This window comes from Aptenodytes forsteri, unplaced genomic scaffold (genome assembly GCF_000699145.1).
Source record: "Aptenodytes forsteri isolate BGI_AS27 unplaced genomic scaffold, ASM69914v1 Scaffold297, whole genome shotgun sequence".
NCBI lineage: Eukaryota > Metazoa > Chordata > Aves > Sphenisciformes > Spheniscidae > Aptenodytes > Aptenodytes forsteri.
Window position 1 is genome coordinate 847,957 of NW_008796167.1, and position 11,453 is coordinate 859,409.

Genomic DNA, 11,453 nt, shown 5'->3' on the forward strand with positions numbered 1-11,453 from the left:
CCTCCTCCCCTGCCTGGTAAAGTTTCTAAATCACAGTAATGTTCAGAGAGACAGAACTGCCACGGGGGTGGCAGAAAGATGCTTAGCGCCCATCTATGACAACTCTAACAGAAGAGCTTGAGAAAGCAGTTCTGGCAGTAGGGCTTGTCGTTCTGTTCTTTGAAGGTTCCTTTGTTGAGCTGCTTGAGGCAGAAGGCACAGACAAAGTGTTCAGGGTGAAATTTCTTGCCCATAGCAGTGATGCAGCGTCCTGTGATAGGCTTCTGGCAACCAGAGCAGAGCGAGCCGCGGCGCTCATGGTAATGCACCTCGCAGTAGGGCTGCCCGTCATGCTCAAAGAAGCTGCCATTGATGAATGGTGTGAAACATTCCTGCAGGAGGATAAAGCAGAAGGGGACAGATTGTATAACAAGCTGGGGATGTGGGCAGCTCCACAAGGCTCCTCTGCTCTGTGGCACAGCCTAGCTGTACTGTGAGCAGGGTGAACCGCTGCCTTTCAGCATCGTCCTGTTGCCCAAAGAGCCAAACTCTGTCCACCAAGAAGAGTTTCCAAGGAAAGGCTGATAGATGGACAGATACAGCCACAAGCAAGGGAATTAACCATGCTCCTTCCCTCAGCTGGTTTCACTTCTACAAAGAAGATACTACAGACGAGCTACCAGATGTGTCCAGCCAGGAGAAAGGAGAAGACTCCTTCCCCCGAGATGGGAAACACTGCAGCACCTTTCCTTTTTTTTTTTTTACCTCACTCCAGCTTCCCCACAATGGCAGGCAGAAGCAGGGACCAACACAGGCTTTCATGCAGCAGAATTTTGATGAACGTGGGACTGGTTCCAGCTGAGAAAATGGGGCACAATTAATCTTTACAAGTGATCTCTCCAGAATGGCTGGCATTACACAGGCACACTTTGCGCAGGATCGTCCATCCTGAAACATCTCCGCCAGGTACACACGCATCGCTGCTGGGAGAAACTGTTTGTTCTACAGCGCTTAGGATTTTGAATAGATGAGGAGAAGAGGATACACCAGCTATGTGCTTATTAGCACCCAGAGCTCCTCATCCCCCTCAGTGGCAGGCAGCTGAGGATGCTACACTTCAGAACCTGCAACAGAAGCACCCACCACCCCCACAAGACTGGGGCGACTCCCCTCCTTGTACGAGTGGGAAACTGAGGCAGCAGGCTGTGGGGGGAGTCAAGGATACTGCCAGATTTACCAAACAGATCAGCAGCAAGGCCCAGAAGAGAGGCCAGATTTCCAGAATCCTGGTTTTGCTCAGGCCCAACACCATCCTCTTCCCCAGGGAGGACACGCAGTATCACACACAGCTGGACTCCAACATGTACACAGGAGTCCAGCAAACAGCATGCAAAGCCACCGATAGCGAAACACTCAATACTGGGATGAATGCGGTTTGCCTGCAGCGAGTCCAAGACTTTTCTAATGCTGACAATTAGTTCAATTAACAGTCTCCTCCCTCAGTCAGCAGGACAGCTGAAAAGTCTGCTCTGCTTCAGCAAAAACAGGAAGAGAATCCCATCTTGTGTCCTGGAAGACATCAGTGCTGGCCCCCCTAATGCAGCAGGGGGAAAGGAAAGCAGAACTGCTTGATAGAAGTCTCAATCTCCGCACAAAAAGGCACAGCCCCTCCAGCCCCACACAGTCAGGACTGCCATCTTCTGCCTCCACTCTCCGCACACCACTCTGGGAGCCACAGATAGTTCTGGGCAGGCAGTCCCAAGAGCATGGTGACAGTCCGCTCTGAGCATCATACCAGGAGTTGGCAGCTCGTGGTTCTACTGCTTGTTCTGGTCTCTGCCTTTCTTTCCCACTCCAGGAAAACACTGGCTGATTTTGCTTATCTCTTGGGGCCTGTAAGAGTTAATATTTGCAAGGCTCTCTGAAAGAGTGCCAAGCATTTAATCTGCAGTATTCCTGTTTATTATGCCTGTTGTATGGAGCCTGCCACTATTTCACTGACTTGCATGTTTGCCTGAACAAGGTCAGTCTCGTTAGTTTACATTGTCAGATGGAGCATAGGAGGAAGATCCTCAAAATCTGATTGCTGAGGCAAGTGCTTAGAGAGAAGCTTAGCTTATAATTATTTAAAGGTCACAGAAAATGTCTCTGTTTATCTGTGAGCTGCTGCAGAAGCCCCTAATTGCAGCTGGGAACAGAAAGAGCAAAGCAGCTAGAAAGTTTAATGTAAACAGGCAGAGGAACAAGAAGGTGTTTGGCTGCTGACACGTTTTTATCTTGTGGGGCTTGCTGCCCTTCACTACCCCACAGACGCCTTTTTCCTGATAAGGGACCAGATGCCTGCAGGGTGGAAATGAGAGGGGTCGTACAGCAGCAGCAAAGGACCTTGGGTTTCTTACCCGACAGACAAAGCATTCAGGGTGCCACAGGGTGTTCAAGGCAGAGATGTAGTTTTCCAGGATAGCCCGGGCACAGCCTCCGCACTTGGGAGCAAACATGTCAAAGTAGTCCTTGCGGCAATAGGCTTTGCCATCCTTCTCATGAAATCCTGCCAAAGGAGAAGAGAGGCAAAGAGCATCAGCTTCTGATCTCTACCTATGGCCAGCCAAGCCCTGCGGGGTAACCAGTGTGGGTAGGATCATCCTTCCCCCTGCTAACACACACAGCAGGTAGCTGTTTCCTTGTTCTGCTGCCCCTCCCGTCCCATGCGCACACATGCACACGCATACCCTTCCTCCCCCGGGAGAAAAGACGACTACTGCTAGCATCCTTCCCCCATAAACAGCTATATCCCTTGGAACTTCCATCTTCAGTAGTTCCCCTGTCATCTCTCAGGCTGCCCCCAATAGCAGCTCTGCCTCACACGCTTGTCTGCAGTTCAGGGAGGAGACTGCATAAACCAGCAATACCTTCAGGTCCGAAGAAAGCTCCACACTGGGCACAGAAAAAATGTTCAGGGTGCCATGTCCTGTCCAAAGCCGTCACCACTTTCTGTTCAGAAGAAGACAAAGTGCAAGTCATGTAAATGATGGCTTCAGCTTGGAGGTAAGGAGGGGCTGGGTGGGGGGAAGAACACATTAATGTTGGTACTGACAAGAGCGTGCATTAAAATAGACTGTCCTTTAGAGAGCTGAGTCAATTCTCCCCCGCCTCTGGCTGATTCAGGCTTTCCCCACTGCACACTTTTTTTTACCCTAAAAGGATCTTACGCACTGCTTCCTCCCTTATACAGGGCCCCGTCCAGCTCTCAGGACTAGCACCGGTGCCTGTTACTACAGACTACCAATAGACAAATGCTGAGGAATCATCACCAGAACGATGGAGCGATGTGGGGTTCTGAAGGAACTTCAGCGAAGGTAAGAGGGACTAACTCCTCTCACTGGTGTAAGAATTTGACTGGGCCAAGTTGTTTCCCTTTCAGAGCGAGGGCAAAGGAAAAACAGAAGTCCCCAAACAAAATCTTCCACCCAGGACACATGGGTGAAGTGGAGTTTTTAACACCCAGGCCCGCAGCACCTTGCCAGCACCCTTAATCCCCTCAAGGAACTCACATCAAGGATCGGCCCATTGCAGTAGTAGCAGCGAGGGGAGAAGAGGTTGTGATAGTCCTTCTCGCAGTAGGGCTGACCATCCCGCTCAAAGAAGTTTCGCGATCCGATCTCCTCCTGGCAGTGGGTGCAGACGAAGTGCTCAGGGTGCCAGGTTTTCCCCATGGCTGTAACTACCTGTTGGGAAGACAAATTATGAAGGACAACTCTACCTCCCTCTCCCCTAGACCACATGACAAGATACCAGCTGGAGGTCAGCAAGAATGACAAGTTCTACTACTCAAGTGAGCCCTGGACTGGGGTAGCATGAAAACTGAATTACCTATCATCTCAGGAGAGGGCAGTCCCTCAAGGGCAGGGTAGAGGTCACTGGAGGAGCTTACAGCGTACCTAGCCAGTGGATAAATAGAGTACTTCAGTTTCTCCAGCATCTCCAGTCTCTTCAGCCTCACGAAACAGCCCTCCCCATTACTCCCAGCTGCAGCCCAAGATTCAGCAATGAGACAGCACCTTCCACTCACCTGCCCAGCAATAGGCTTCTTGCAGGCTCCACAGACACCTTTGGCAACTGTAGCTACACCCAGTTTGTTCAGGTCAGACTGGAGACTTCCCAGCATGGTGTCCAGCTGACTGCCAGGCTTGGAGGCTGTGGATGGAGGGGAGCTGCTCCCGGCTTTCCCCTGCGCCATGAACTGCAGGGAAGAGAAAACAAAGACTGTAAGGCGAGTGCTGCTGTGCTTATAAGATAAATGCCTGCTGTTGCTGCCAGTGGCTCCTCTGTAGAGACGGACAGGAGATCGCTAGGAGACAGCTACACTCTTTGCAGAAGCCAGTGAGAGCCAGGATCAAGTACACACATGTATTCTGCCCATGCAGAGACATGCAGAGACCCTGGGACGTGTAACAGCAGAGCTGTGAACTGGGGATTTGATTTTCCTTCACTGTGCATACAGCAGAAGTCACCAGCAGATCCCAAGGAGTCAGTACAGCGCTCTCTAAGCCTCTGCCAAAAATCTCCCTTTACCTCATCAGTTCCTGGCCAGCTGACAAAGCAGAGACGCCGTCCAGAGGGCCCCTTCCCCTTGACCTCTCTCTATTTCTATGGTGTTGTTCTCTCTCTGTTGTCACTGTCTCACCTCTGACAGAGATCCCTCTTCTCATCCTCATCTCACCTCCCTTTCGGCTAGAATATCTTCTCCCTTCCCCTCCCTCCCTTTGCACCACCTTCTGCAGATCTTTTTGCAAAGTCTCCTTTGCCCCCATCAGGTGGCTCTCATCCCACACCTGAGCTAAGCAAGTGGAAGCAGGAAGGAAATAACTCCCTTCAAGTTGCCTGCTGTTTACCTACAGAGAGGGCAGCGCACCCACAGCAGAGCCCTAGCAGGCAGGACTGCAATGGAAAGACTGCCACATCTATTGTCGGCCTGCTGGAAATGCACAGGGGTGGGGGGAAAGGGATTAAGGTACTTGTCTCAGAGGCTGTTTCTGAAACTCACACCACCACAGTACACAGGGCTTGGAAAGGCTTCCCAGAGGAGGGGCAGAAATGTTTTAATTAGGTTCATAACTTATAAACAAAGTACATGTTCTTTTTGGCCACCAAAGCCCCCTTTGCAGGCAAACTGCAATAATGAAATACAGATTATTTTAGCTGACTTTGCACTGCAATAGCTACTATCTTTAGGTTTAGAGAGACCCAAAGAAGTCCCTCCCTGAGATGCTGGTCTTGAGCACTTTTCTCTTACTAAGAGGATAGATTAAAACAGACATAAAATCTACACTTGTGAACAACCCACCAGCCTGCTGCCAGCACAGCCAGGGGAGCAGGGACACACTGAGGTGCTCCACAGCCTTGGCAGAAACCTGCCCTTCCAGCCACAGGAGGAGCTCTATTCCCTGTCCTGCAGCTGGTTGTACTTGTAGTTGAATAGTTTACTCAATGACAAATCCTGGTTTCTACTCATTTGTATAAAAATTCTCATGACATACCTAATTTTAGCTTTTTACACACACATATACACACTCTCCTCATCAGCCTTGCCTTGCATGCAGCATGACTCCCAACAGAGCCTAACACACAGCTTTTCCCCTCCTCTCTCCTCTCAGCCATCTCAAAACTTGCAACCTCTCCTAGTCCAGCAGCACAGAGCAGCCCCATTGCACCCCAACGTCCTGAGCCTAAAACAAACCCTCCGCTACGCAGCAGTTATTTGCTACCAAACAGTTACAGTGAATGTCTCCAAAGCACACCATTGCAAGGAGACTTCTCACAGGGGGGAGACGACAGGCCGTTGTAAACAAAGCCAGGCCAGAGTCCCAGGACAAAGCCAGGGCTTCCTGCACAGCACAACAAGAGGAGAAGTGCCAGGCCGTGTTGAGAGAATCATACCTTCTCCCACTCTAGCCAGGGGCTTGTGGCCCCCAGGCAGGGCAGGCACAAATGCCACACACAAATGATAAATACCATCTGGAGAGAAAGGAGATGAGATGAATTCAACATGGAGCAACAGAGCACTTGACCCTTGCCTGTAGGGACCACACACTCCTGCAACCCACAGCTGACCTCAGCGCAGGTACAACCACCTGTGCACACTACAATTTCTACCTGGCCTGGTGACCCAGCCTTCTTGACAGCTCACAGATGAGTCCCCACCTGAAAGAGGGTTGTTTCAACCTCCTGCACACAATGCCTGCTGTTTACAGGGGACTCTCAGCACAGCATCCGCACAAATTCATCATGCAAAGGCCCTTCAAATTCCCGCCCTTCACCCATCACTCAAGTTCAGTTAGGAGCTCTGTGAGCAGCAAACCATGCACTACAGGGTATCATCTACGTTAACGGCGCTGGGAGCTCTCGGAGCAGATTCTAGCAGCATCTGCAGCACACTCATGGACCAGAAGAGCACACCATGCTGAGGAAACAGAAAGGAGATCCTGCCTTCACAGGGGCGGGGGGGCCCAGGGGTGCATGAGCAGCCAGCAGATTGGCACTGCGGACGAAGGGAGGAGCAGAGGTCACCTGAAAAGTACAACAGTTCAAGATGCAGAGGTGTTTCCTTGCTCACTGCTCGAGAGCTGCCTGTACACATATCATCGCACACCACTGCACTGCTCATATACATTAAGACTTCCCACCATCCTGGCGCTGCAGCCCTTCCCTGACAGGAGATGCAGAACACAGCTCTTGATCTTACCATCTCCTCCCCAAAACCCACTTGCACTGTGGACACCTGTCTAAATGGGCAAACACTGGAAGGACCGCTGATTTGCTCCTTCCAGTATCAAGATTTGGCCATCTTTTACTCCGCCCACTCCAAGAGAGGTTGTGGCAGGGAGAGTTGCAGCCTGTGTTTCAGAGCTACCTTCTTCATCTCAGAGGGAAACAGAGTCCCTGCTGCACAAAGTGATCATCAGGACAGACAGGAACCACACACATTCACCAGCAGGCTATTGCACAGACATGTCCTTTGCAGTGCTAGACAGGCACAGCTGGGATTAGATACTGGCAGTGAGTCCTCTCTCCTATCTAGCAGTTCAGTACCAGCCTTTACCTGAACATTACATCTACTGAGCTATCCAGTTGGGAGCAGTAGTTAGACTGGAAAACACTGCTAAAAAAACAAACCAGAAGAGAGAAGCCTGCCTGCATCTGTGGGAAGAAAGCGTCATCTTCAGTCTGACAGCCAACAGAAACAACTGTCTTGGTGCTAGGGGTCCAGGTCTGGGGAGAACAGGAATGCCTAGGATCTTCAGAAGGAGGGGTGCCCACAACAGAAAGCTCGTGATAATCATCATCAGAAGTTTCCCACTGGAAGAGAGGCTGGGGAGCCAAGCTGAAGGAAGAGGAGACTGGACTAGGAGCTGGGGTAGATGGCACATGGGAAGGTTGAGGGGGGAGTGGGGGTAGAGACGCAGGGCCAGAGACATGAGAGGGAACAGCGCTAGCAGGGACTGTCTTTGCAGCTTCTTTGGAAGGCTGGAGCAGGGGAGAGGCTGGAACAGAGACCATCCTCCTTGGGGGGAGCGGGGATTCTGGAGGAAAAACCACCTAGAAAGACACGGAGGAGAAGAAAGGTGAATAAATCCAAAGAGGAACCAACAAGTACTTCCTGCAACAGGAAGGCTGGTTGTTAGCACTATGTTTACCTAAGGGGAAAAAGCAGAAAGAAAGAGAAGGGAAGGGAACTAGAAAACATGCTTCCCCGTGTAGCTCAAGGAAGAGCACCATCTTACACCCAGAACTTCCTGCACAGGTACAGTATTGGGGAAAACAGAGCTTGCCTCTATGACAGGCATGGTTTTAAAAATAATCCCCAAGTGGACATGTGATATGTGATAGTAGCAGACTGCCCGAACAGATACCAGCACCAGCACCCTCAGATCCCAATCCAATTCTTAAACATCAAGAACTAGGACCTGAGTGCTGGTTCCCTTTTCAGGCCAGACAAGGGTGAGTAGAAAGAGTTAGTTCTTCATTTTGTGTTGCTTAGGACACTCAGAAACTTAATCTGCACCTCCACACAATGCTATCTGGACAGAGGGACGTGCTGGAATTTCCCAGCACATGTCCCTGCTTTCTACCTTCTCTACTTGCTGTCCACCATTCTGCTCTTCCCCCTGGGGTCTGGCAGTGATAATGACCCCCTCTGTCAGCCAGTCATCCTGGCTTTTCCACTCTTCCTGTTCCTGTTTAGCGATGCCCAGTCTGTCCTGCAGCTCTTCAATCAAGCGATCTTGGGACTCAGTCTTGTGAAATATGGCAGGACCTAGTTTACGCCTTGGCGAGAGGTCACGATACATTGGATGCACATTCGCAGTCTCTTTTGTCCTCTTGATTAAAGATTTAATCTAAATGACAAAGGTAATAATATCAGCAGAGAAGAGCAATGTCAGAGCAAGCCCCAAGATGCAACAGCACAAACTCAAGCCATTAGTGACAACTGTGAGCAGGAAGAATGATGACATTTATTCCACAATGCCAAAACTCCTCTTGGCACAGCCCAGAACAGTGACTCAGTGCAAGGAAAAACCCCGTAAGGATAATCACAGCAGCCAAAAATAACTATCTAGAAAAGGAAGGGAAAGATTAACCAGCAGGAAGCCAAGATAGGAGGTGCAGCATGACCACTCCACTGAGCATTAAAGAAACCTCAGCATCACAAGGACGCAGGGCAGCCTCTCTGTGTTTGCCCTTTACAGGCATAAGACTCTTGGTCAGAGATGTCTGGTGCACAAAGTGTACTTCCAGCACTGGAAGGAACACTAACAGCCCCAGCAATGAGACCTAAAAAGGCGAGCAGAGCAGAGGAGCTGCCATCCCAAGTCAGGAACATGCTCCAGTGGCGTGAAACAGCCCTTTTAACTTTTCAGACGCTTCTGTGGACTGAGACTTACCCCCGTTAGGGAATAAAAGTCTATTTCACAGGGAAGTCCCCACAAACTGCCATGTTCTGTGCTGCTGACCAACATGCAGAAGAGACCACAAAATAAAGCAGAGGATTTCAAACCTCCATGACATGCAGCTGTCAGTAACATTGCTCAGAGCTGCATGCTGTTAGTGTGGGTGAGCACACTCACACCACACACAAAATGTTAGTGCACTGTCAGAACAGTCCTAGCTAGGACTTGTCCTACTCCTACAGTCACTCAGTGCCTGCCTGGCCTGATGCAGAAATCCTCTCAATGGGTGATTTGGAGACACATGGCAGATCCCATTCAGCTTTCCAAACATTTTCAGGAGATTCCGGAGCAACTGCAGAGCTTCTGAACTGCTCATTTTCCTCATCTCCTCTGGCTTTCTTCATGTTAGCAGTACCTGTCTTCCTAGGAGTTCTCTCTCTGCCTTGCCTCTTCTTGACCAGATCAGGACAGCCATCTACCTTGGTTTCATGTGGTACTTCAGCTTTTAGCTCCTGTTCTTGCTCCCCTACAAAGCCCAATGGGTTTTTAGTGTCTGGGAAGACATCCCACCGATCCAGAGCCACAACAGAAGGTTCATATGCAGGATTCAAAACACTGTCATTCTTTGCATGTACCTCTGGCACATGTGCAGACAGCTCCAGGGCCCATAGCTCATCTAAAGCTGTTTCCACACTTCTGCCCTGGGAAGGAAGGGCTGAATTGTCCCTGAATGCTCCCTGCTGATCCAACTCTTTAGGTATCTGCCCCTTCCCTTGACCATTTGAAGCATTTGAAATTGGTACACTCGAGACTTTGGGATCAGTTCTCTGCTCCTTCTTCTCAGTCTCTTTTGCCAAATCGTTCTCTAGGTCTTGTGCCTCCACGTTAGCAGGTCTACACAGAAGCTCCGCACTGGAAGCCGCCACAGCCTGGGAAGCATTCCTAGAAGAGTCAGGCTTTCTGCTCAGCCGAACCAAGCTTGCAGAGGTCATCTGCTGCCCACAAGTAGCATAACCAGAAGAAACCCGTGGTGGGGGCACAGGGACCATTTGAGGCAAACGGGGCATGTGTGGAGGAGCAGCAGAATGCCCTGAAGTAGGCAGAACTACAGCATTACTGCCTTCCTCAATGCAGAGGACTGCTGAAGGGGCAGATGTTGGCACCGCTGAGTCCCCACTGTAACTTGCAGAAGGGTGTTTGGAATGGGATAGCACTGTTAAACTGCGAGGAGTGTTGCTGGAGTCTGCATTTGCTGAATTGGGAACCGGTCCTAGCGAGGGCTCAGAAATCAGAGATATAGTGGAACTAGTCTGCAAAAAGGAGACAGAAGGAATACGGAGAGAAAAAGATAAAGACAGAGGTAAGGAGAAGAAAAAAAGCAAAGAATTAAGCATTATAGCAATCATGACCTCCAAATCAAAGAGCCGTGTTGATCCAAAGCCTTACTTCCAAGAATAAGGGAAGGAAAATGGGATATCAAAGAGCAGAACCAGTATGACATTGTGCTGATCTTCACATGAGATTATGGGAGATGAAGTTCTACAGCCATCGAGATCCTTTTCCTATGCCCTCTAAGTGATAGCTCGTGTTCACCTGCAGCTGTGATGGGGGCATGCAGCGGCTGCTGGGAAGCCAGCTACAAACCCAAGGATGTCTAGACTGTGAGTAAAGGTCACATGAACAACTTACTCATAGTCAGACGTGTAAATTTTACACTTCAAAGCTGAAAAAAAGCAATCAATGAATAGAACAAAGCATGATATTTTCTTCTTGATACACTAATAAAATGCTCCAGTTGGCTGAGTTGATGGCAATGAAAACAAAGCTTCAGGGCATTCACAGCAAGAACAGATGACATGGGCTTTGTTCTATTCACATCACTAATCTCACCTTGGACGTGACACATACTGAATCTATACGAGTCTGTCAGTCACTCCACGCCCTTGTAAGCATTGCTTAGGTGGCTAGATTAGCCTCTTCCCCTCAGGCCAAAGACTCCACATTTACATTGTAACAAAAATCAGTGTTAATTTTCATCCAAAACACACTCTAACAAGAGCAACTGATACAGTTTTTCGTTCTCCTTGACTTAAGTCACTTGACTTAAGACTTAAGTCCACTCTTTGGTGACGAGTGGCGTCCCGCAGGGGTCCATATTGGGACCGGTACTGTTTAATATCTTCATCAATGACACAGACAGTGGGATCGAGCGCACCCTCAGCAAGTTTGCAGATGACACCAAGCTGAGTGGTGCGGTCGACACGCCAGAGGGACGGGATGCCATCCAGAAGGACCTGGACAAGCTGGAGAAGTGGGCCCGTGTGAACCTCATGAGGTTTAACAAGGCCAAGTGCAAAGTCCTGCACCTGGGTGGGGGCAACCCCCGGTATCAATACAGGCTGGGGGATGAAGGGATTGAGAGCAGCCCTGCCGAGAAGGACTTGGGGGTACTGGTGGATGAAAAGCTGGACATGAGCCAGCAATGTGCGCTCGCAGCCCAGAAGGCCAATTGTATCCTGGGCTGCA

At 50.0% G+C, this 11,453-nt stretch overlaps 1 protein-coding gene across 2 annotated transcripts in view; it reads right to left on the reverse strand.

The window, feature by feature from the left end:
• The window catches only part of PXN (paxillin), a 22,228-nt gene continuing 10,775 nt past the window's right edge, over positions 1-11,453 (reverse strand). The window contains exons 1-7 of one of the 2 annotated variants that reach the window (XM_009287521.2): positions 7,177-8,100; positions 6,466-6,546; positions 4,049-4,219; positions 3,531-3,704; positions 2,889-2,970; positions 2,379-2,527; positions 1-371 (exon numbers count right to left, since the gene is read on the reverse strand). In XM_009287521.2, coding sequence (XP_009285796.1) covers positions 105-371; positions 2,379-2,527; positions 2,889-2,970; positions 3,531-3,704; positions 4,049-4,219; positions 6,466-6,546; positions 7,177-7,536 — 1,284 coding nt within the window. In that variant the 5' untranslated portion in view covers positions 7,537-8,100 and the 3' untranslated portion in view covers positions 1-104. Of the gene's footprint in view, positions 372-2,378; positions 2,528-2,888; positions 2,971-3,530; positions 3,705-4,048; positions 4,220-6,465; positions 6,547-7,176; positions 8,101-11,453 lie in introns of those variants that run through there. The other variant, XM_009287522.1, reaches the window with a different exon arrangement.